Source organism: Palaemon carinicauda, chromosome 6 (assembly GCF_036898095.1).
Source record: "Palaemon carinicauda isolate YSFRI2023 chromosome 6, ASM3689809v2, whole genome shotgun sequence".
Taxonomy (NCBI): Eukaryota; Metazoa; Arthropoda; class Malacostraca; order Decapoda; family Palaemonidae; genus Palaemon; species Palaemon carinicauda.
This window is the reverse complement of record NC_090730.1, coordinates 22,092,666-22,120,165: the sequence shown is the minus strand read 5'-3', so window position 1 is coordinate 22,120,165 and position 27,500 is coordinate 22,092,666. Positions and strand designations below refer to the sequence as shown.

The 27,500-nt window shown below is 36.2% G+C and overlaps 2 protein-coding genes across 8 annotated transcripts in view; one reads left to right on the top strand and one right to left on the bottom strand.

Moving 5' to 3' along the window:
• Positions 1-27,500, bottom strand: part of LOC137642495 (lactosylceramide 4-alpha-galactosyltransferase-like) — a 127,975-nt gene that overhangs the window by 31,089 nt on the left and 69,386 nt on the right. The window contains exon 1 of one of the 7 annotated variants that reach the window (XM_068375099.1): positions 14,383-14,405. The exons of the other annotated variants lie outside the window; for them this stretch is intronic. The gene's annotated coding sequence lies outside the window, so the exon portion shown is untranslated. Of the gene's footprint in view, positions 1-14,382; positions 14,406-27,500 lie in introns of those variants that run through there. 7 annotated transcript variants of the gene reach the window in all.
• LOC137642493 (angiotensin-converting enzyme-like) overlaps positions 14,714-27,500 on the top strand; it is a 69,084-nt gene continuing 56,297 nt past the window's right edge. The window contains exons 1-2 of the mRNA XM_068375090.1: positions 14,714-14,899; positions 20,930-21,014. Of these exons, the coding sequence (XP_068231191.1) occupies positions 14,754-14,899; positions 20,930-21,014 (231 nt within the window). The 5' untranslated portion in view covers positions 14,714-14,753. The remainder of the gene's footprint in view (positions 14,900-20,929; positions 21,015-27,500) is intronic.

The window sequence follows — 27,500 nt, the reverse complement described above, 5'->3', positions numbered from 1 at the left end:
CCATATGTGTTTGGCCACTTCCACTGGATCTGTTTTGCTAGAGTGAATAGTGGCTGGTCGCAAGTCAGAACTGGAGTTTGGCCTGGGTTGAGATGTTTAACTGCACTCCTGACTACATCAATAGAGTGTCTGATCATTGCCACAGTGTGAGCACTCTCCTGGAACAAGGGAAGCAGGGACGTTGGTGTGATGACTGGTTGCTTTGGATCTTGGTGCCTTGCATGGTATGCAGCCCATGATGTGTTTTCACAGGCCTCAACATCATCTTTGAGAACACTTCTCGTGTTCTCCAGCCACATATACTCATCTTCTATGTGCTGCTCACAGTTGTGGCGTCTAAGAGAGGTCACAGAAGTAGCTGGGATCATTTGCCCTTTGACAGAAGAAGCAACAGGACGTACATCCGTGTAATATTCTGGTAGAGGCTCAACCGTCTTTGATCCAGTATCACGCCCAGTGAGAGCAATGCTACGATCCACTCCCTCATCTGCACACGTTGGGTGTTGAAAAAGCGAGATTCCTGTTCCATGGAATGAATTCTTGGCTGTGGTGGCACTTGGGTTGTGGTCAATGTTGTCCACAGCCGCAGTTGTGAACACATTGCTACGCAGGGTAGGCGGGCAGACCACTTCCTCTATGCGGTACAGCTGACACACGCTGTTTCCCATCTGGGCAGAAAGACGTAGGACTCTGTCATATGAGATGCTTAGGCCCAGAGAGAAGAGCTTGTCCACAAGTCCTCTCTTGCGTGTTTCAGCATACAGCATCAGCCCAACATAGGTTGGAAGAGGAGTTTCTTGAGACGTACTGTGTCTGACAGCTGGAGGCTCCTGTGTCTTGGTTGCTCCCTGCTTCCGACTTTGCTTGACACTGTTGAACTTGAGAAGCTGCGCAATGGAAAGAGCTGCTTGTGTTGAAGAGGAATGGCTTTGATTCTTGATGGTGGGGCCATCCAGCACCATATTTACCATTGCAACTAGTACGTTTGGCACAGAGTCCTCCTGACAGCCGCCCGGGAATGATCCACGGAATTGGTAAGTGTCTTCAAACATATATCGACGAACTATCTGTGCAGCACGCGCAAGGTGAACTGCCTCAGTGTCACAGTCTTGCTCGCAGGCTTTGCCTAGCGCTTCACCAATGTCTTCATCAAACGCTAGTAAAACATCTCGGCCTTTGCTGTGGGATCTCAGGCCTGGTATCTGGGCTAACAGGCGCTCTTTCAGCCTTGTGCTATTAACTTTCTGGCACAAAACAACCCCGAGCTGTTCCATTCTTGTTGTGTATAGCTTTACAAGTTCTGCGAGTCTGAAGACTGGGGTGGTGCCCTCTTCTAGGTGGGTTTCCTCGATATACAGGACCAGTTCAGCCAGTACGATTCTTGACATTACACCTTCATGGTCAGTTTTCTGCTCGGCTTCTACAGTGGTCTTTGCACGATAGTAAAGAGCCAACAAACACTTGGAATGGTACTTGGCCTCCAGAGCCACCATATCACCCATGCTGAGCCTGGCTATGAGTTCATTGTCCCCAACTTGCGCTGCACACTTCCGTACGCGTGTGTCCACCTGGAAGGTTGTTACTTCATGTAGGGTCTCTGTGCCAGACTTTCCACAGAAAAAGCAGGAGGTGCCGCTGGTAGTGGCTTCTGAAGAGTGTGTTCTGGCGCGCTTGGCCTGGACATTGTCAGTACTATCAAATGCTGAGCTGCTTGCGATGCGTCTCTTCTCTGCTCTTCGTAGCATTGTGTTATTGTATTTGAGCATACATGTTTTATGCCACTTGGCCTGGTGGGCAACCATTGTCGCCTCAACACCTTGTCCTTCATCTAGTCTCTGTAACTGAACAGTTCTTGGCAGTTCTCCGAGTTCATCAAATTTGACCAAGTTTGCAGCCATTGTCGTGTATCCACTCCCAGGGTCTCGGCGTTTAGACAGTACTGGGCAGACAAGTGACTCTGTTGTCTCCTCTTGACATACAAGACACAGCTTCCAGTTTGTCTCAGGAGGTGTTGTGGGAGTACGTTGCTCAAAAGTATCGACCAGTTGGAACTTCTTTGCCATGGCTGCAGTCTGGAACAACGCGTCTCTGATGTCAGGTGGTGCTGCTGCTGCCTCACCTGCAAAGACACAAAACACCACCATGTTACCACAAGTTACTACTACAAGCACCATGACTATCAACACTATACTATTACTGCAGCCGCCGTCACTGCCACCAACGCTGCCGCTGCAAAGTAAAATTCATTTTCTTGTGAAATGGTAGCCAAATTATTTGGTAAGCACAGAAGTATGTGTAATTGTACAATACTTATCACCTCTAGCACACTTATCACCTTTAGCATCCACAAAAAGACAAATTATGGTACATATTCAATGACGCTAACGGTAAATAGCGGCCATTTTGAAAAATGGCCGCCAAATGTGCTACGGGGAGAATCTTGAATGCCTCCATATCCAAAATTGTTCAGAATGTATTAATCCACATGTGTGCCAATTTTGGTGCTTTTAGAACAATTTGAACAATTGGTTTCATATTTCTTACTATGCCGCTGGGCTAGTATACGAGTGATATTACGGTCACCAATCCGTAAAAGAGGATAACAAAGTAAGGTAAAATTACGGTCGCCGGTATTTTACTGAAATACGGTCGAAAACGGTATTATTTTTTTTATGGAGAATTTCCGATAAAAATTACGGTTTTTTAATAAGAGTGTAGCATTGGATCTGAATTTATATACACACGTAAAGATATTTACTTTTGAAGTTCATGTTATATTTAAGCTGAGAATTATATTATTATATTTCAACTTATGTATTTGATCAATATCTTAAGAATAGAGGAAAGGAAATAACAAAACAGATAGAATAGAGTGCCTGGGTATACCCTGATTGGTAACGTCTCTGCCTGGTGTTTCCCAGTCGGGGGTTCGAGTCCCGCTCAGACTCGTTAGTGCCATTAGTGTCTACAACCTTACCATCCTTGTGAGTTAAGGTTGCGGGGTTTGGGGGAGCCTATAGGTCTATCTTCTGAGTCATCAGCAGCCACTGCCTGGCCCTCCCTGGTCCTAGTTTGGGTGGAGAGGAGGCTTGGGCGCTGATCATATAATATATGGTCAGTCTCTAAGGCATTGTCCTGATTGCTAGGGCAATTTCACTGTTCCTTGCCTCTGGCATTCATGAGCGACCTTTAAAACCTTTAAAACTCTAATGTGAGAGAGAGAGAGAGAGAGAGAGAGAGAGGGGGGGGGGGGTAGCTCGGCCGTTGAGAGAGAGAGGGAGACATATTTTCCATGGCCACTAAAGGATCATGAAACAAAAATCATAAAAAAAAAAAATCTATTTTTTATTTTGAAAATAAATTAAAAAAATTTTCATGATTCAACTAAAAGACTTTTCTTTTATCTTGCCTGAATAACTCCGGTTGTTTGTTTATAAATTGAAAGATAAAATGATTTTGTACACTATGTTACAGCTTTTTTTATATATACACAATAAACATTAGAGCCATTTGAATTCTTTTCAAAAGAAAAACAGGAAATTCTTAGCATTTAGTGACTTTTTTTTATACAATATTGTCTCTATTATACTTACCTATTCTAGACCTATCCTCAGTATTATTATTATTATTATTATTATTATTATTATTATTATTATTATCATTATTATCATTAACATTATTATTATCATTATTATTATTGTTATTATTATTATTATTATTATTATTATTATTATTATTATTATCATCATCATTATTATTAATTTCTTTACTAGTTAAACTACAACACCAGTTGGAATAGAAGGATACAAGCTCAAAAGGCTCCTATAAGGAAAACAGCTCGGGGAGGAGAGGATACAAGGAGATAACAAAAGAACTATAGATGAGAAGTATTCATAAGACATAAAATATAAATATGAATAAAAACGCAATGCATTAAAGACCGCAATGATTCCTCTGACATATAACGTAAATGGAAGGTTTATACAGATGTTCAGCCTAATGGAAAATTCAAGAATAATTTAAGAGAAATATATTGATGATGATCTTAAAAATGAATAATACTTTACTGAAAAACGAAATTGGGGAAATATTTAGTCATTAATCTACCTGACCAAGGATGTTCGAATGATTATCAACACCTGGTACGCTTTACGCATTACCAGGTGAGAGAGAGAGAGAGAGAGAGAGAGAGAGAGAGAGAGAGAGAGAGAGAGAGAGAGAGAGAGAATTTTGACTACTCACACGTGGGACATTATACATTACCTGGTGGTAGGCAGGCATGGTCTACAATCATATAATGAGAGAGAGAGAGAGAGAGAGAGAGAGAGAGAGAGAGAGAGAGAGAGAGAGAGAGAGAGAGAGAATCGAATTTTGACTATTCACACCTGGAATATTACATGTTACCAGCTGATAGACAGACATGGTCTACAATCATATAATGAGAGAGAGAGAGAGAGAGAGAGAGAGAGAGAGAGAGAGAGAGAGAGAGAGAGAGAGAGAGAGAGAGAAATCGAATTTTGATGGCGATTATTCTGAAATATTTGTTGAAAATGCAGTGATTAATAGACAGTGACTGACATTTACATAGTCGATTTTGATAAGTTATATCGAAGCAATTAAGTCTTATCTTTAATATGATGTTAGATATAACGATAATGATAAATACCGTGTATACACATCATATATTACATACAGCTGTCCACGCATACCTGTAATGGGACATACATGCGATTACAGTACATACATTACATGGAAATAACCTGTGAATGTAAAATAGAGACTAAAATATCTATCGTCTATCTTATCTGTACATTTTTTTTCAAAATATGATTAATTAAAAGGTCCTTTACAGATAACATGTCGTTTATCTTCTTTTTTTTCTATCTCTCTCATGAACTCCAGAGGACCTTGTGTCTTATCTCTAGATATTTCGAATTCGAAATCTCTTTTCTATTATTTTTTTTTATTTTATTTTATGTGAGTGATTTCCAATTTCGTTTTGAATTCAACGTCTCATTCTTCATTGTTTATCAGCAACTTCTATTATTATTATCATTATTATTATTATTATTATTATTATTATTATTATTATTATTATTATTATTATTATTATTATTATTATTATTATTAGTTAAGGTACAGCCCTAGTTAGAAAAGCAAGATGCTATAAGCCCAGGGGCTCCAACAGGAAAATATAGCCCAGTGAGGAAAGGAAATAAAGAAATAAGTAAACGATATAAGTAATGAACATAAAATATTTCAAAAACATTACAGCATTAAAACAGATATTTCATATATAAACTATAAAAAAGACCCATGTCAGCCTGTTCAACGTAAAAACATTTGCTGCAAGTTTGAACTTAAGAAGTTCTGCTGATTCAACTACCAGATTAGGATGATCACTCCACCACAACTTGGTCACAGCTGGAATAAAACTTCTAGAATATTGTGTCGTATTGAACATCTTGAAGGAGGCGGCCTGAATAAAACTTCTAGAATACTGTGTTGTATTGAACCTCGTGAAGGAGGAGGCCTGAATAAAACTTCTAGAATACTGTGTCGTATTGAACCTCATGAAGGAGAAGGCTTGAATAAAACTTCTAGAATACTGTGTCGCATTGAACCTCATGAAGGAGAAGGCTTGAATAAAACTTCTAGAATACTGTGTCGCATTGAACCTCATGAAGGAGAAGGCTTGAATAAAACTTCTAGAATACTGTGTCGCATTGAACCTCATGAAGGAGAAGGCCTGACTATTAGAATTAATCGATAGTTTCCAGAGTCTGCCAGTCAACTATCATTTTGTTAGAAGCCATTAAAATTTCTCTGGAACCTCCAGATGGAACTTGGAAAAGTTCAATACTACACAGTATTCTAGAAGTTTTATTCCAGCTGTGGCCAGGTTGCGGATTGATCTTCCGAATCAGGCAGTTGAATCGGTGGAACTTCAGAAGTTCAAACTTTATGTAAATTATGTAAATTCTTTTCTGTTGAATAGGTTGACCAAAGACTTGTTTTATAGTTTATATATGACTGATATTTTTTAATATTGTTACTGATCTTAAAATATTTCATATTTTATTTATTTGTATTCCCTTATTTCCTCTCCTCACTGAACTACTTTCCCTGTTGGAGCACTTGGGCTTGTAGCATTCTGCTTTTCTAACCAGGGCTGTATCTCGGATAGTAATAATGATGATAATGATAATAATTATAGTAATAATAATAATAATAATAATAATAATAATAATAATGATAATGATAATGATAATAATAATAATAATAAGAATAATAATAATAATAATAATAATAATAATAATAATAATATATAAAATTCTTACATTCCATCATTATTTCTGATCCCCAGAAATTAACTACTCAGATCTAGAAACATTACCTAAAAAATGTTTAATAAACCAGCAACAAATGAATAAATGAATTGATAATAACTGGCGTACAATTAAATAAGTCAAAGTTTTTCCTTAATTGCTAATTCATCCATATCATAAAAATTATTAGTCATCCATATTATAATCATTAATGAAATTGCTTCAAATTGTGGCATAAACTAAATATAATGAATAATTTCAACTTTAGAGAAACCAGATTGACAGGTGTTTTATTCGTATTATCTTTAAGTTTTAAATTTCTGTGATTTCTTATGTGTTCCCATGACCTGGATTCAAAGAAAATAATTTTTCTTTGGTTTAATTGCCAGGATCATTATCTGTTTCGTCTACCTGCTTAATAAAATGTTTTTGATTATGAAAGATGAAGTTGTTATAATTATTATTATTATTATCATTATTATTATTATTAGCTAAGGTGCCACCGTAGTTGAAAAAGCAGGATGCTATAAGCCCAAGGTCTCCAACAAGGAAAATACCCAGTGAGGAAAGGAAATAAAGAAACAAATAAAACAGTGTGTCTGAATGTACCATCAAGCAAGAGTACTCTAACCCAAGACATTAGAAGACCATGGTACTGAGGCTATGGCACTACCCAAGACTAGAGAATAATGCTTTGAGTTTGGAGTGTCCTTCTCCTGGAAGAGCTGCTTACCATAGCTGAAGAATCTCTTCTACCCTTACCAAGAGGAAGGGAGCCCTTGAACAATTACAGTGCATTTAGTGAAGAAGAATTTTTCGGTTATCTAAGTGTTGTCAGGTGCATGAGAAAAGATGTGAATGTGTAAAGTATAGGGCAGACTATTCGGTGGATTTGCAGGCAAAGGAAAAAATGAACCGGAAACCAGCGAGAAGGATACAATGTAGTACAGTCTGGCCAGTCAACGGACCCAATAACTCTCTAGTGGTAGTATCTCAAGGGTGGCTGGTGCCCTGGCCAACCTACTACCTACAAAAGCCAGCAATGATTAACGTGGAGCCTAGAATGAGAGATCGTACATTTGTTAATCTCTGCTTTGTCAGGTGTACGAGGACAGAGGAGAATTTGTAAATAATAGACCAGACTATTCGGTGTATGTTTAGGCAAAGAAAAGATGAGGCGTAACCAGATTGATCCACTGCAGTACTATCTGGGCAGTCAATAAACACATTGGTAGTATGTCAACGGGTGGCTGGTGCCATGGCCACCCTACTACCTACTTTTATTGTTTTTGTTGTTAATGAATTATAGTAAATATCCCAATGTCATTATAGAGAGTTCAAACCACCTGACCTACTTGTAACTTGATGAGTTAAGTAACCAGAGATAATGAATCTTGGTGTTTAGCCTTGAATCTGTTTAGACTGATTACTCGAGAACCCATATTGCTTCATTTTAGATAATCAGAGTAATTAGGAGGAAATTGTTCACATTCTTATCGAGTATTTTTTTCAGTTAGTAAAAATTCTACAGAAGATATATTTTTCAACACCATTAATCGTTTATTTTAGATAGTAGCTTTTACACGTTTCATGATGTCCATAGATATCACTATTTATCTTTTTATCTATAAGAATTCCGTCTCTCCACTATGAAAATGGATAGCGTGAAGGTAGTAAGTGTATCATGGCGTCGATTTGTTATTCTATTAACCCTCTACGTAAGTTCCCTTCAGCGTTTTACGAAAGCGCGGATCCACATGTTAGAAGCACGTTGCATTCTTGCGTTCTTTACGAAAGCGCAGATCCACATGTTAGAAGCAGCGTCGCATTCTTGCATTCTTTACGAAAGAGCGGATTCACATGTTAGAAGCACGTTACATTCTTGCGTTCATTATGAAACCGCGGATCCCCATGTTAGAAGCTTGTCGCATTCCTGCGTTCTTTACGAAAGCGCGGATCCACATGTTAGAAGCTCGTCACATTCTTGCGTTCTTTACAAAAGCGCAGATCCACATGTTAGAAGCTCGTCGCATTCTTGCGTTCTTTACGAAAGCGCAGATCCACATGTTAGAAGCTCGTCGCATTCCTGCGTTCTTTACGAAAGCGCAGATCCACATGTTAGAAGCTCGTCGCATTCCTGCGTTCTTTACGAAAGCGCGGATCCACATGTTAGAAGCACATTGCATTCTTGCGTTCATTATGAAACCGCGGATCCACATGTTAGAAGCTTGTCGCATTCCTGCGTTCTTTACGAAAGCGCGGATCCACATGTTAGAAGCTTGTCGCATTCTTGCGTTCTTTACGAAAGCGCAGATCCACATGTTAGAGGCAGCGTCGCATTCTTGCATTCTTTACGAAAGCGCGGATTACATGTTAGAAGCACGTTACATTCTTGCGTTCTTTACGAAAGCGCAGATCCACATGTTAGAAGCACATTGCATTCTTGCGTTCATTATGAAACCGCGGATCCCCATGTTAGAAGCTTGTCGCATTCTTGCGTTCTTTACGAAAGCGCAGATCCACATGTTAGAAGCACATTGAATTCTTGCGTTCATTATGAAAGCGCGGATCCACATGTTAGAAGCTTGTCGCATTCCTGCGTTCTTTATGAAAGCACAGATCCACATGTTAGAAGCACATTGCATTCTTGCGTTCATTATGAAACCGCGGATCCCCATGATAGAAGCTCGTCGCATTCTTGCGTTCTTTACGAAAGCGCGGATCCACATGTTAGAAGCTCGTCGCATTCCTGCGTTCTTTACGAAAGCGCGGATCCACATGTTAGAAGCTCGTCGCATTCTTGCATTCTTTACGAAAGCGCGGATTCACATATTAGAAGCACGTTGCATTCTTGCATTCTTTACGAAAGTGCGGATCCACATGTTAGAAGCTCGTCGCATTCTTGCGTTCTTTATGAAAGCGCGGATCCACATGTTAGAAGCACGTTGCATTCTTGCGTTCATTATGAAACCGCGGATCCACATGTTAGAAGCTCGTCGCATTCTTGCGTTCTTTACGAAAGCGCGGATTCACATGTTAGAAGCACATTGCATTCTTGCGTTCATTATGAAACCGCGGATCCCCATGTTAGAAGCTTGTCGCATTCTTGCGTTCTTTACGAAAGCGCGGATCCACATGTTAGAAGCACATTGCATTCTTGCGTTCATTATGAAACCGCGGATCCCCATGATAGAAGCTTGTCGCATTCCTGCGTTCTTTACGAAAGCGCGGATCCACATGTTAGAAGCTCGTCGCATTCTTGCGTTCTTTACAAAAGCGCAGATCCACATGTTAGAAGCACATTGCATTCTTGCGTTCATTATGAAACCGCGGATCCCCATGTTAGAAGCTTGTCGCATTCTTGCGTTCTTTACGAAAGCGCAGATCCACATGTTAGAAGCACATTGCATTCTTGCGTTCATTATGAAACCGCGGATCCCCATGATAGAAGCTTGTCGCATTCCTGCGTTCTTTACGAAAGCGCGGATCCACATGTTAGAAGCTCGTCGCATTCTTGCGTTCTTTACGAAAGCGCGGATCCACATGTTAGAAGCTCGTCGCATTCCTGCGTTCTTTACGAATGCGCGGATCCACATGTTAGAAGCTCGTCGCATTCTTGCATTCTTTACGAAAGCGCGGATTCACATGTTAGAAGCACGTTGCATTCTTGCATTCTTTACGAAAGCGCGGATCCACATGTTAGAAGCTCGTCGCATTCTAGCGTTCTTTATGAAAGCGCGGATCCACATGTTAGAAGCACGTTGCCTTCTTGCGTTCATTATGAAACCGCGGATCCACATGTTAGAAGCTCGTCGCATTCTTGCGTTATTTACGAAAGCGCAGATCCACATGTTAGAAGCACATTGCATTCTTGCGTTCATTATGAAACCGCGGATCCACATGTTAGAAGCTCGTCGCATTCTTCGTTCTTTACGAAAGCGCAGATCCACATGTTAGAAGCACATTGCATTCTTGTGTTCATTATGAAACCGCGGATCCCCATGATAGAAGCTTGTCGCATTCCTGCATTCTTTACGAAAGCGCGGATCCACATGTTAGAAGCTCGTCGCATTCCTGCGTTCTTTACGAAAGCGCGGATCCACATGTTAGAAGCTCGTCGCATTCCTGCGTTCTTTACGAAAGCGCGGATCCACATGTTAGAAGCTCGTCGCATTCCTGCGTTCTTTACTAAAGCGCGGATTCACATGTTAGAAGCACGTTGCATTCTTGCATTATTTACGAAAGCGCGGATCCACATGTTAGAAGCTCGTCGCATTCTTGCGTTCTTTATGAAAGCGTGGATCCACATGTTAGAAGCACGTTGCATTCTTGCGTTCATTATGAAACCGCGGATCCACATGTTAGAAGCTCGTCGCATTCTTGTGTTCTTTACGAAAGCGCAGATCCACATGTTAGAAGCACATTGCATTCTTGCGTTCATTATGAAACCGCGGATCCACATGTCAGAAGCTCGTCGCATTCTTGCGTTCTTTACGAAAGCGCAGATCCACATGTTAGAAGCACATTGCATTCTTGCGTTCATTATGAAACCGCGGATCCACATGTTAGAAGCTCGTCACATTCTTGCGTTCTTTACGAAAGCGCAGATCCACATGTTAGAAGCACATTGCATTCTTGCGTTCATTATGAAACCGCGGATCCCCATGTTAGAAGCTTGTCGCATTCCTGCGTTCTTTACGAAAGCGCGGATCCACATGTTAGAAGCTCGTCGCATTCTTGCGTTCTTTACGAAAGCGCGGATCCACATGTTAGAAGCTCGTCGCATTCCTGCGTTCTTTACGAATGCGCGGATCCACATGTTAGAAGCTCGTCGCATTCTTGCATTCTTTACGAAAGCGCGGATTCACATGTTAGAAGCACGTTGCATTCTTGCATTCTTTACGAAAGCGCGGATCCACATGTTAGAAGCTCGTCGCATTCTAGCGTTCTTTATGAAAGCGCGGATCCACATGTTAGAAGCACGTTGCCTTCTTGCGTTCATTATGAAACCGCGGATCCACATGTTAGAAGCTCGTCGCATTCTTGCGTTATTTACGAAAGCGCAGATCCACATGTTAGAAGCACATTGCATTCTTGCGTTCATTATGAAACCGCGGATCCACATGTTAGAAGCTCGTCGCATTCTTCGTTCTTTACGAAAGCGCATATCCACATGTTAGAAGCACATTGCATTCTTGTGTTCATTATGAAACCGCGGATCCCCATGATAGAAGCTTGTCGCATTCCTGCATTCTTTACGAAAGCGCGGATCCACATGTTAGAAGCTCGTCGCATTCCTGCGTTCTTTACGAAAGCGCGGATCCACATGTTAGAAGCTCGTCGCATTCCTGCGTTCTTTACGAAAGCGCGGATCCACATGTTAGAAGCTCGTCGCATTCCTGCGTTCTTTACTAAAGCGCGGATTCACATGTTAGAAGCACGTTGCATTCTTGCATTATTTACGAAAGCGCGGATCCACATGTTAGAAGCTCGTCGCATTCTTGCGTTCTTTATGAAAGCGTGGATCCACATGTTAGAAGCACGTTGCATTCTTGCGTTCATTATGAAACCGCGGATCCACATGTTAGAAGCTCGTCGCATTCTTGTGTTCTTTACGAAAGCGCAGATCCACATGTTAGAAGCACATTGCATTCTTGCGTTCATTATGAAACCGCGGATCCACATGTCAGAAGCTCGTCGCATTCTTGCGTTCTTTACGAAAGCGCAGATCCACATGTTAGAAGCACATTGCATTCTTGCGTTCATTATGAAACCGCGGATCCACATGTTAGAAGCTCGTCGCATTCTTGCGTTCTTTACGAAAGCGCAGATCCACATGTTAGAAGCACATTGCATTCTTGCGTTCATTATGAAACCGCGGATCCCCATGTTAGAAGCTTGTCGCATTCCTGCGTTCTTTACGAAAGCGCGGATCCACATGTTAGAAGCTCGTCGCATTCTTGCATTCTTTACGAAAGCGCGGATTCACATGTTAGAAGCACGTTGCATTCTTGCGTTCTTTATGAAACCGCGGATCCACATGTTAGAAGCTTGTAGCATTCTTGCGTTCTTTACGAAAGTGCGGATCCACATGTTAGAAGGTCGTCGCTTTCTTGCGTTCTTTAAAAAAGCGCGGATCCACACGCTAGAAGCTCGTCACATTCTTTCTTTACGAAAGCGCAGATCCACATTTTAGAAGCTCATCGCATTCTTACATTCTATGAAAGCGTGGCTTATTTTTTTACATCAAAGGAGGGGCTGAAATTTGTTTCATAAGCTGGGAGGGTTTTGTTCAATCTTGCGTTAGCCAGACCTTAACGCCTGTTGTTATCAAAGCTGGATGCTCTTTTGATATATATATATATATATATATATATATATATATATATATATATATATATATATATATATATACATATATATATATATATACATATATATATATATATATATATATATATATATATATTTATATATATATCACAATCAGCTGTTACTACTCCACTGCAGAACAAGGGCCTCAGACATGTTCTTCCACTTGCGTCTGTTTATGGTCTTTTTATTCCACATTCGCAAACTTTCTCACTTCGTCAATCCATTGTATATATATATATATATATATATATATATATATATATATATATATATATATATATATATATATATATATATATATATATATATATATATAAACGGGCTTTACAAACATGGTCTCGAATAAGGTCTATAGTCTCGAACAAGGTCTAAATAGTCTCAAACAAGTCTAAATATTCTCGAACAAGGTCTAAATGGTTTCGAACAAGGTCTAAATATTCTCGTACAAGGTATAAATAGTTTCGAACAAGGTCTAAATATTATTGAACAAGGTCTAAATAGTCTCGAACAAGGTCTAAATGGTCTCGAATATTCTTTCGTAATTCACCCGTTCTCTCAAATATCGGCAATTGTGGAAGTCTATAAGTCTATGTCACGGGTTCCCCCTGATGAAACAAGCATTGCTCAGGAGCTCGATACAGGAAAAAAAAAAGCAACAGGTGTTTATCGCAGTTATTCAAAAGGATTTTGAAATGTCAGCCGAATCACTGGTTTGTAACGATGATTCCATATCCATTACGTATTTCAATCCAGTCTATAATACCTTTAATGCTGTCTGGATTTCATTAGCATTAGATGTGACTTGTTTTTATTGATGTATTTCAATTTCACTTGAATTGCATTCACAGCTATGCTGAGTTCCCCCCCCCCTCTCTCTCTCTCTCTCTCTCTCTCTCTCTCTCTCTCTCTCTCTATTACGCCAGTGAACTCGATCCGTCAAAAATGACGTCTAGATATTTGGACATGCGCACACTCCTTTCCTAACTACAACCCGCTGGTTCGGTAATTTGTGTTATTGTGTGGTTTCTGAGTGTACTTCCCGGGGTACCATCCCCCCTCTCACCAGAGTATGACTGTTCTTTCTCATCACTGAGCGTGAAAGGAAAGATATATATAAATATATATATATATATATATATATATATATATATATATATATAATGTATATATACATATATATATATATATATATATATATATATATATATATATATATATATATATATATATATATATATATATATATATTTATATATATATATATATATATATATATATATTGTATATATACGCACATATATATATATATATATCACACACACATATATATATATATATATATATATATATATATAGGCCAATATATATATCACACACACACACACACATATATATATAGCCTATATAGATATATATATATATATATATATATATATATATACACATATATATACATATATATATAATCAGACAATTGCTCTTTATCATCAACTCAACCTTTAATTACCCATCTCTTGCCTTGAGAAACCCATTGCCGAAATATTCAGGGGAGGGTGGTATGCTTGAAGGGGGGGAGGGGGGGGGTTGATTGTGTCTTTATCAGCTCCCAGCTTTGATTTGAGATTGAAAACTCTGTTTACCTGTCAGTTGTCTTATCTCTAACGAACCATTACTCAACCTGTCACTGGACTCGAGTTCCTTGGTAATACAAGTTGTGATTGAAATTACTCATATTAACAAAATAAATGCTTGATAGCGAAGGGGCGGGGGGGGGGGGGGAGAGGGGAGGAGGAGGGGAAAGGAGGGGGAGAGTCTGTACCCAATAGGGCCTGACTAAAACCCTCGTGATTGGTCCAAGCGAAGCCATTTTTCGATAAGTGATAAGTGACCGTGTCTCCCTTCTTTTTTTTTTTTTTTTTTTTTTTTTTTTTTTTTTTTTTAATCAATATTCTTATCGATAAACTCGACTTTTGTGTCCCCCTAAGTGCCCAGTTATTCCAGCCCTCGTTTTCTCCTTCAGTCACCTACGTGGTAGCCGAGTGATCGGGCATGAAGTGGTTTTGCCCAAGACAGAGACTGACCCTGGCTCTGCTGGGGTCGCTATTTCTAGCGAGTTCGGTGGCGGCAGGGCCGCGGAAAGAGAAAATTCGCGATGAGGGCGAAGCCGAGGAATTTATGAAGGAATTGGATGTGAGGTAAGAAATTCTTGTCAGGGTATTGAACATTGTGAGATAATTTCGAAAAAGGGGAATTGGGTATTAAATTTCTTTGAACTGACTGGACTTATTTGAACTAACTGGACTTCTTTGAACTAACTGGACCTCTTTGAGCTAACTAGACTTCTTTGAACTAACTAGACCTCTTTAAACTAACTGGACTTCTTTGAACTAACTAGACTTCTTTGAATTAACTAGACTTCTTTGAACTAACTGGACTTCACATAGAATTAGGTAGGAGGTGAATAATTCATGAAGGAATTAGAATTAAAATTAAAATCAAGGCAAGGAGTTGACATCATGATAAGGAATTTATGAAGGAGTTAGAATCAAGGTAAATGATTTATGAAGGAATTAGAACCCAGGTAAAGAATTTATGAAGGAATTAGAATCCAGGTAAAGAATTTATGAAGGGATTAGAATCAAGGTAAATGATTTAAGAAGGATTTAGAATTCAGATAAGGAATTAGAATCAATGTGATTGATGATAAAGGATTTAGAATCCAGGTAAGGAATTTATGAAGGAACTAGAATTAGGGTAAATGATTTATGAAGGGTTTAGAATCCAGGTAAGGAATTTATGAAGGAACTAGAATTAGGGTAAATGATTTATGAAGGGTTTAGAATCCAGGTAAGGAATTTATGAAGGAATTAGAATCAAGGCAAGGAATTGAAATCATGGTAAGGAATTTATTAAGGAATTAGAATCAAGGTAAGGAATTTATGAAGGAATTAGAATCAAGGCAAATGATTTATGAAGGAATTAAAATCCAGGTAAAGAATTTATAAATGAATTAGATTCAAGATAAAGAATTTATGAAAGAGTTACAATGAAGGTAAGGAATTTATAAAGAAATTGTAATTAAGGTAGAAAGTATATGAAGGTTCACAGTTAATGTAACATAATTTGTGAAGGTTTTGAGTCAATGTGAAAAAAAATATGTAAAAAAGAATATGAAGGTTTAGAGTGAAGTTTAAAAAAGTATGAAGGTTTAGAGTGAAGGTTCAAAAAGTCTGAAGGTTTAGAATGAAGGTAAGGAGTCTATCAAGAATTAGAATCAAGGTAAAGAATTTATGAAGGGAATCTATGAAGTATTTGTACGTAAGGAAGTAAGGCATGGTGGTAGTGAACATCAGGTAATAGATAGAACTGACGAAGGAAATGGCCCAAGAAATGAGATTTTAATTCAAGTATAAGGTTATCAAGGAAATGAGGCTTACGAAATGAGAGAAGAGGAGATGATTAATTGAAGCCAAATTACAAAGAGTAATTGATGGACTAAAAAAATACTTTTGCAAGAGGAAAAAAAGAAAGAAACACTACGAAACTGGGAAACTCTTCTAGAAGGATACTTCAAAAGCAAACCATTGTTCTCTAGTCTTGGGTAGTGCCATAGACTCTGTACAATGGTCTTCCACTGTCTTGGGGTAGATTTCTCTTACTTAGAGGGTAGCCTATAATCAGGCACTCTATTCTATGTTTCCTTATTTCCTTTCCTCACTGGAATATTTTTCCTGCTGGAGCCCTTATTGCATCATTCTTTTCCAACCGAAGTTGCAGCTTAGCAAGTAATAATAATAACAGAAGAATGAATGGAATTCCATATTTTGGAAAAGAATTTAATTCCTGGCGTATGTTATTTAGATGAATGACATGACTTCTGTTGTCTCAGGTCAGAGCAACGGCAATAACAGAGCAATGAGGTATAGCAATAGCAGAGCAATGAGGCATAGCAACAGCAGAGCAATGAGGCATAGCAATAGCAGAGCAATGATCGCTGCAACATGACGTCCAGAAATGTTACCCGAAACAACACAAGCGAAAAAAATGAAAAATAACATTTACATTTCTTATTAATTCGAAAAATCTTTAAAAATTTGATATGTTTATTTGATAATAATTGTTTCGCTTAATCTTTATCAATTTTTTTCTAAAGAAGGAATCTACATTAGGCTTTTATGTATTCTCAAGTACTATTATTATTATTATTATCATTATTATTATTATTATTATTATTATTATTATTTTTATTATTATTATTACTATTATTTTTATTGTTATTATGAATATTATTAATATTAATATTATCATTCCTATTAATATTATTAATATTATCAATATTATCAATATTATTAACATTAATCATATTATTTCTATTATTATTATTATTATCATTATTATCATTACTATTACTATTAATAATATCATTAATAATATTATTTATATTAATAATATAATCAATATTATTATTATTATTATTATTATTATTATTAATATTATATACTGGCCTGATATACGTTTATGTACACTTACAAACATATATATGATATTGCCAGTCGAAATGAGCATAGATAATTTGAAAAAATATATATTAAGTCTTGTTGATTAATATTTTATAGTTAAATGATTCGATAATATTGGTTGACAAGACTATCAAAAAAGATATATTGGTCGTAATTATCATCACTTATAATCAATCTATCTTTCTAATATATATATATATATATATATATATATATATATATATATATATATATATATATATGCATGTGTAGAAATCCAGATATCCGACACGTGATGAGCATGAAAAAGGAATTATAGGAAATGTTGAAATATATATATATATATATATATATATATATATATATATATATATATATATATATATATATAATATACATATTTACACACACACACACACACACACATATATATATATATATATATATATATATATATATGTATATATATTATATATATATATATATATATATATATATATATATATATATATATATATATATTATTACAAGGGAAGCTGCAACCCTAGTTGGAAAAGAAGGATGTCAAAAGCCTAAGGGCTCCATCAGGGAAAAATAGCTCAGTGAGGAAAAGAAATGAGGAAAAAAAAACTACAAGAGACGTAATAAACATTTAAAATAACATATTTTAATTGCAATAACAACATTAAATTAGATCTTTCATATATAAACTATGCAAAATCAATAGGAAAAGAAATAATATAGAATAGTGTACCAGAGTGTACCCTCAAGCAAGAGAAGTCTAACCCAAGACAGTGGAAGACCATGGTACAGAGGCTATGGCACTACCTAAGACTAGAGAACAATGGTTTGATTTTGGAGTATCCCTCTCCTAGAAGAGCTGCTTACCAGGTAAAGAGTCTCTACTATCCTTACCAAGAATAAAGTAACCAATGAACAATTAGAGTGCAGTAGTTAACCTACTGAGTGAAGAAGAATTGTTTGGTAATGTTGGCGTTGTCAGGTGTATGATGGCAGTGGAGAATGTGGTAAGAATAAGCCTGACTATTTAGTGTATGTGTAAGCAAAGGAGCCATAACCAGAGAGAGGGATCCAATATGGTACGGTCTGGCCAGTCAAAGGACCCAATAACTTTTTATTGATAGTATCATAACTGGTGACTTTTGCCGTGGCGGCCAACCTACCTATGATGAAATGGAAACAATGAAGGGTAATTTGGAAAAATTTGTATTGTAGTTAGTTCGAGAGTTAGGTAGAAAAGTTCCTAATCAAGATCAAGAAAAGTAATCGAAAAAAAAAAAATCGAAAGTAATCGAAAACACCAAAAAAAAAAAAAAATATTGTAAATGAGGGTAAAAGCCAAGAGAGATGAGATAGAATTAAGAGAATTATCCAAAACAATAAACTAAATAAAAACTTAAGACATTCGTAATCACAATGAGACCAAAATAGAGGAAGCAACAGAGAAAGGATGAATCCTTAAGTTGATGAAAAGAAGACTTGGAATAGGGTGGCAACGGATGTTTGCCTTAAAGGATGAAAAATGGAAATATTACGGACCAAAGAAATGGAGGGATTAAAAATACAGAGGATTTCCATACAATGCTATAGAATAGTGATATAAGATATAACTTTGTCAATAGAAATAATGAAACACACGAGTCGGTATCAAAACTAACAGTAGAAGTGAAAAAACATCAAAATGCATGAAAAGAGGTAAAGCAGCAGCAGAAGACGGCCTCACGATTGATTCAATAATAGATGAACTATATTTCATGATAGTGAAACTTGCTGAACTTTACACAAAATACCTGCAAGAATGCTCCATAGCAACAGTTTGGAAAAAACTTCACCATTACGCTAATTAAAAAAAAAAGTGAGACAAAAAAGTCCTGAAAAATTAATGCCCAATATGTTTAGTCTCCGTAATATATAAAATGTCTAAAAAGATCATATTAGTCCGAATAGAAAGGCAGCTAGACTTTAACTAATTAATCAATAAATTAAGAAAGATTTCAATACAATAACTTCGCCAATAGAAATAAGGAAACACCTGATCCTGTATCATAAGAAACAGTAGAAGAAGTAAAGAAAGCACTAGAAGGCATGGAAAGAGGCAAAGCAGCAAGAGATGGCCTAACAATTCATTTAATAATAGATGGAGATTTCATAGTAGCAAAACTCGCTAAACTCTACACAAAATGTCTGCAAGAATGCTCTATACCTACGGCTTGGAAAACTTTATTATTAGATTAATTCACAAAAAGTGAGACAAAAAAGTCCTGAAAAATTACCACCCAATAAGTTTACTATCCGTAATGCATAAAATATTTACAAAGATCATATTAGGCCGAATAGAAAAACAGACTTTAATCCTTCAAGAGAGCAGGCGGGCTTTGGAAGGGGTTATTCAGTAAATGACCATATCCATTTATTAACCAGCTAATGGAAATATTAATCTTCTTCTTCTTCTTTGTCTGCATCGTTTCCCACTTCTATGTGGGGTCGATGTTTCTGGCCAGCGTTCTCCATCTACCTCTGTCCGACACTTCATCACCGGTTAATCCCTTTGATCGAAGGTCATCCTTGATATAGTCCAACCACCTTTGCTTTGGTCATGTAATTAACCAGCTAATGGAAATATCAACAGAGTATGACAAACCACTAAATATGGCATTTATAGACTATGAGAAAGCTTTTGATTCTGTCAAAACCTCAGCAGTGATGAAAGCCCTTCAAAGACAAGGAATAGATGAATTTTAAGTTAAAACACTCGAAGATATCAATACGGGGGAAGTACAGCAATCTTAAAACTACATAAAGATAGTGAGAAAATTCTGATTGAGAAAGGAGTTAGACAGGGAGATCCCATCTCTCCTAAATTATCCATAGCATGCCTAAAAGTATTTTCTAAGAATTTAGATTGTGAAAATGTAGGAATAAATATTAAAGGGGAATACCTTAACAATTTAAGATTTGCAGATGACAGTTCTATTTAGTGAACCATGGGAGGAATTTGAAAAGATGATATAAGATTTGGATAAAGAAAGCAGAAATGTAGGACTGAAAATGAGTATCAGTAAAACTAAGATAATGTCCAATTAAAATGCAGCAACAAATAAGAATTATGGACGAACCTCTAGAGATTGTTAATGAATATACGTGCTTAGGACAGACAGTAAGTTTCCCCAGGATGTGAGATTGAAATTAAATGGATAGGCCTACACATGGGATGGAGAGCTTTTGAGAAACAGAATGAGATTATGAAATGTAAAATGCCACTTTCTCTAATATTCTAATATTAATGAGTTAAATGTTTTTTTCTGGTATTTTTTTTTCAATATTATAAGAATAAGCATGGGATAGAGAGCTTTTGGAAAACAGAATGAGATTATGAAATCTAAAATGCCACTTTCTCTATCATTTTAATATTAAGGAGTTATTGTTTTTTCGTTTTTTTTTTCAATATTATAAGAATAAGCATAAGATGGAGAGCTTTTGGAAAAATAAAATGGCATTGTGAAAAGTTAAATGCTACTTTCTCTAATACTTTAATATTAATGAGTTATTATTCTTGTCTGGTATTTCTTTTTTTAAATATTATCATAGAGTAATTTCGATTATGTTCAAGATACGAATCAGTAAAAGTTTAGTTTCGAGTATTATTATCAATGAGTCATTACTTTTTCTTGTATATAAATTTGATTTAATTCTATCTATTTCCAGATACTCTCAAGAGTGTAATTTGGAGATGGTAGCGAGATGGGACTATATGGTCGACGTTCTGGATAATGAAAAGGAGAAAGCGGCCGTAAGTGTTCACTAAATCGAATATATTTCTCTCATTATCTTTTACCATTTCTTACTTTGTGCGTTTTATGTTCTCTGGATGCATGCTGGTTTATTCAACGAATAAGGAATTATACTACAAGGAAAATTAGTAATAGGTGACAGTGGTGAAAAATGGGCGAAGACCAAACGATCAACTAGATACTACATACACATATGTACAACCCCCCCCCACACACACACACACATATATATATATATATATATATATATATATATATATGTATATATATATATATATATATATATATATATATATATATATATATATATATATATATATATATATATACTTTATTACTATTTATTCGGGTAATTCTTAAATGTTTATAATTTTTCATAACTTGCTCCTTCCCTTGATTTGATAAGTAAGGTATTTTGGTATATTCTGGTACTTGAAATGTAACAATGTCATAATTACCAAGCACAATCGATGTTAGTGATAATTTCATAACCTTGATATCTTGGATTTCACTTTTTATTATTGTATGTACAGACACACACACATCTTCTTTTCCACCTGTATCCCTACATTAAGGGGTCGTTGGCCTGCTGCATCCTCTCCAATGCCTTCCAACAAAGGCATCCTCTTCCACTAAACCTTTTCTCTCCATATCATCTTTCACTTTATCTTGACATCTAATTCTCGGCCTTCCTCTTGATCTTCTCCCCTAATAGGTTCTTCTCAAGCCCTCCCCATCATCTATCTTTAACACACACACACACACACACACACACATATATATATATATATATATATATATATATATATATATATATATAGAGAGAGAGAGAGAGAGAGAGAGAGAGAGAGAGAGAGAGAGAGAGAGATGACTAACGAAATCTAATCGAGGCCCTTTGCGTCAATAGGTGTAGGAGATGATGATATATATATATATATATATATATATATATATATATGTGTGTGTATAAATATATATATATATATATATATATATATATATATATATATATATATATATATATATGGGTAGCTATAAAGAATATGTTGTGAAAAATTTCTCCATAAAAAGTTCACCTATTATCTTTACTGATGAGAGACCTTGAGTTCACTTTCCAACCTAGATAGAATGCTATGAGGGCGTTCAGTTGAAAAAAAAAAAGGAATTCACCAATGAGCTAAATACCTGATAGTAAGCTGACTGTAGAGGATAGCAGACAAAGTGGACTGAATCAATTTTAATAGATTTAATGAAAACATGAGGGTAGCACCTACTGTAGTCCATATTATTATTATTATTATTATTATTATTAGCTAAGCTACAACCCTAGTTGGAAAAGCAAGATGCTATAAGCACAAGAGCTCCAACAGGGAAAAAACAGCTCAGTGAGGAAAGGTAATAAGGAAATGAGTAAACAACGAGAACAATAAACAATTGAAATAAAATATTTTATGAACAGTAACAACATTAAAATAGATCTTTCATATACACTACAAACTATTAAAACTTCAGAAAACAAGAGGAAGAGAAATAAGATAGAATAGTGTGCTTAAGTGTACCCTTAAGTAATAGAACTCTACCCAAGACAGTGGAAGACCATGGTACAGAGGCTATGGCATTACCCAAGCCCAGGTAAATGGGGAGGGTTGGCGGCAGGAAAGGCATCCGGCCATGAAAAATTAGGCAAAACAAACATGGCCAGTGGAGATTGTGAGATTAGAATTAATGCTAGGGCATATATATGATGAAGTGTGGGACAGAGGTAGATGGAGAACGCTGGCCAGAAACATCGACCCCACATAAAGTGGGAGAAGATGCAGACAAAGAAGAAGAAGAAAGAGAGAACAATGGTTTAGTTTTGGTGTGTCATTCTCCTAGAAGAGCTGCTTATCATAGCTAAAGGGTTAACCATGAGTGGTGGAGGTCAGGGACAGGACAATGTCTTAGAGGTGGACCCTTAAGCTAGGACCAGGGAGGGCCAAACAATGGCTAGTGATGATTCAGCAGTTAGACCTATAGGCTGCTGCAAACGAGGATGGTAAGGTTGCAGACACTATAAAAGCTATCTGATTTGAGCTGAGCTTAAACTCCCGTTCAAAAGATTGTGAGATTTGGGTGTTTCCAATAGGCTCTTGCAGTTTATTTACTCCCTTTCCTCACTGAGCTATTTTCCCTGTTGGAGTCCTCAGGGTCATAGGATCCTCTTTTTCCACCTGGGGTTGTAGCTTAGCTAGTAATATCATCATAACCCTAGGTTTATGGTTCCATTATAAGTATGCAACTTTATCTCAGCAAACACAGGCCCTATATTTTATTTCTCTCATTGCAAAATTATAAATTCAAAACCCAAAGAAACTTTATAGAAAAACATAATCACATCAGTTAGCAATTAGACTGGTTTCATGCCATCTTTCCAAAGTTCAGCCCCATCCAGTCTTGTGCTATCTAAAGTGTCCTGTTTTCTTCAAGTCGATTTTAATATTAAATAATCAGATTAAGAATAATCTATGTGTTTAATCAGCCATCACAATCTCATATTATCTGCTGTGTTGAGTTTCTTCAGGACGAGAAGAAGAAGAAGGTTTTGTCCTTTGGGGGCTACTTCAACAATCTGCGATGATGTAACAGCAATCATGTGAAACATTTAATCTCTCGTCAGGTGTTTTCATTACGTAAATTTTTGATTTCTTGTTTTTGGTAGTGATTTGATACGATTTTATCTGAAGACCTGGCTCTGAGTGGCCGGACGCCGATATGGAAATTATGAAAGATGTACAAAGATCGAGAAGTGAAATTGTAAGAACTCTTCATAATCATGTTGTGAAGTAAGAGTTAAAGAGGACAGATAGCGACAAGAGACTGGAAGGGTGGAAGAATATAGGGTTGAATAGTGCAGATAAGGCCTATAGTAAAACACAAGAGGTGCACTGTAGGTAATATACCAAACTGGAGGCTTTGGTAATAACTACTGCACTGAAATTGTCCAGTGGCTACTTTCCTCTTGGTAAGGGTAGAAGAGACTCTTTAGCTATGGTAAGCAGCTCTTCTAGGAAAAGGACACTCCAAAATCAAACCATTGTTCTCTAGTCTTGGGTAGTGCCATAACCTCTGTACCATGGTCTTCCACTGTCTTGGGTTAGAGTTCTCTTGCTTGAGGGTACACTCGGGGACACTATTCTATCTCGTTTCTCTTCCTCTTGTCTTGTTAAAGTTTTCATAGTTTATATAGGAAATATTTATTTAAATATCATCGTTCTTAAAATATATCATTCCTTGTTTCCTTTCCTCACTGGGCTATTTTCCCTGTTGGGGCCACTTGGCTTAAAACATCTTGCTTTTCCAACTAGGATCATAGCTTAGCAAGTAATAGTAATAATAATAATAAGATTAAGGATATGAGAAGCAAGTTCTTGATAAGATTATATCTAATCTTAATAATTAAGATAATTTGTTTTGATAATAACACCTTGTTGACATCAAACCATCGACTTGCTAAACAAACTAAATTACAAAGTAATCAGCCTAATATAAATTCTAATTAATCATAATGATGAACTTGATCTATCATTCTTTTTAATAATATCAGTATTTGTAATCAGAAATAACAAAATATAATCTTTAGAATATCAACAGGAAATCTGTTTCGATCTAGAGTCTGAACTGCAACTAACCGCAAAATCAAACCATTGTTCTCTAGTCTTGGGTAGTGCCATAGCCTCTGTACCATGGTCTTTCACTGTCTTGGATTAGAGTTCTCTTGCTTGAGGGTACACTCGGGTACATTATTCTAATTTTCCTTATTTTCTTTCCTCACTGAGGCTATTTTCCCTGTTGAGGCACTTATGTACCATGGTCTTGGGTTAGTTCTCTTGCATGAGGGTACACTCCGGCACATTATTCTTTTTTCCCTTGTTTTCTTTCCTCACTGGGGCTATTTTCCCTGTTGAGGCACTTATGTACCATGGTCTTGGGTTAGTTCTCTTGCATGAGGGTACACTCCGGCACATTATTCTTTTTTCCCTTGTTTTCTTTCCTCACTGGGGCTATTTTCCCTGTTGAGGCACATATGTACCATGGTCTTGGGTTAGAGTTCTCTTGCATGAGGGTACACTCAGGTACATTATTCTATTTTTCCTTATTTTCTTTCCTCACTGGGGCTATTTCCCATGTTGGAGGCCTTGGGCTTATGACATCCTGCTTTTCCAACTAGGGTTGTAGCTTAGCAAGTAATAATAATAATAATAATAATAATAATAATAATAATAATAATAATAATAATAATGACTTTACCATGTTTGACCTAAGGTCATCAAGGGAATTCTATCAAAGGAACGACGGTTCCTCTTACGGAGGTCAACCCAAGACTTTGGGTCAACATATAGGCTCCCACAGGCACGGTGAAGCTGCAAATATCACATGAAACTTGACCTTGCATGAAACTATCGCGCATGCGTAGATAGGTGCGCACGGATTCCTCAGGTTTGAAAAAGAGATAGCACTATTCCAAAAGAAGAGAGCAATTTCACTTAAAACGTGGTCACAACACTAAAAATTACATCCAAACGCGCATTTTGGGTCATGATAATAATAATAATAATAATAATAATAATAATAATAATAATAATAATAATAATAATTATCATTATTATTATAATAGTAATGATAAGAAAAGTCATAATAATAATGATAATAATAATAATAATAATAATAATAAAAAGAAGAAGAAGAAGAAGAAGAAGAACAACAACAACAACAATAATAACAGCAACAACAACAAAAAACAACAACAACAACAATAATAATAATAATAATAATAATAATAATAATAATAATAATAATAATAATAATAATCAGATATTTCTCACCTCCGCAAAAGGTTAATGGTATCGTCCATGACCTAAGACCTATATGTGGTGAAAATTTCATCAAAATCAGTCGGTAGTTTTGACGTAATCCTCTCCACAGTCACACGAAAAAAATGCAAATCCGGATCTAGAATGCGGATCTGGATCCTGATCCGGATCATCTCCAAACTTTATTGGGGTCGTCCATGAACTAAGACCTATCTTCAATGAAAATTTCATCAAAATCCGTATTGTATTTTTGACGTAATCCTCTCCACAGACACACAGACAAATGAAAATCTGGATCTGGAATCCGGATCATCTCCAAAATTTAATGGTGTCGTCCATGACCTAGGATCTATCTTCGATGGAAATTTCATCAAAATGTGTAGAGTAGTTTTGACGTAGTCCACTCCACAGACACATAAACAAATGTTCACAGACATAGACAATGAATAGATAAACCTTGATCGCATGACCTCTTTTTTACGGAGGTAATAATGAGCTACATTACGAAAACGTCTGTAAACGCCACTAATAAAGACATTAAATCCTAAAGATTCCCTCATGCAAAAGTTATTATTGAAAGTTAAAGTATGCTAACATTAATAGCACATTTTATTTTTTCTTGTCCCCTTTGCTCACTGGTCTGTTTTCCCTATTGGAGCCCCTGGGCTTATAGCATTCTGTTTTTTTCCAACTGGGGTCGTAGCTTGGCTAGTAATAATAATAATAATAATAATAATAATAATAATAATAATAATAATATTATTATGATTAATATTACTTGCTAAGCTACAACCCTAGTTGCAAAAGCAGGATGCTATAAGCCCAAGGGCCCCAACAGGGAAAACAGCTCAGTGAGGAAAATAAAAAAGGAAAAATAAAATATTTCAAGAATAGCAACAACATTAAAATAAATATTTCCTATATAAATTATAAAAAATTATAACAACACAAGAAAGAGAGAAATTAGTATAGCGTGCCCGAGTGTACCCTCAAGCAAGAGAACTCTAATAATAATAATAACAACAACAACAACAACAACAACAACAATAATAATAATAATAATAATAGTTCGGCTATAAAATGTGATTTACTTATTTACAAAAAAAAAAAAAAAAAAAAAAAAAAAAAGTAGCCAGACTTAATTACGCTGCATGTATTCATTAACTTTTTAAAATTACGCGTAGCAACATAATTAAGATATCTCGGTAGAGATTATCTTGAAGATAATAACTATTATTGGAACCTGTTCGTATGCGCGCCACTTATATTTACCTAAATTGTGGTCAAATTAAGACAAAATGCTATGAAATTATTGAAATTGAAATAGATGTTGTTGTTATTATTATTATTGTTATTATTATTATTATTATTATTATTATTATTGTTTTTGTTGTTGTTGTTGTTGCCATCATATTATTATTATTATTACTATTATTATTACTTGCTAAGCTACAACCCTAGTTGAAAAAACAGGATGCTATAAGGAAAGGGGCCCCAACAGGGAAAAGAGCCCAGTGAGGAAAGAAAACGAGGCAAAATAAAGGACAGTAACAACATTATTATAAATATTTCTTATATAAACTATAAAAGCTTTAACGAAAAAAAGAGGAAGAGAAATTAGATACAACTATT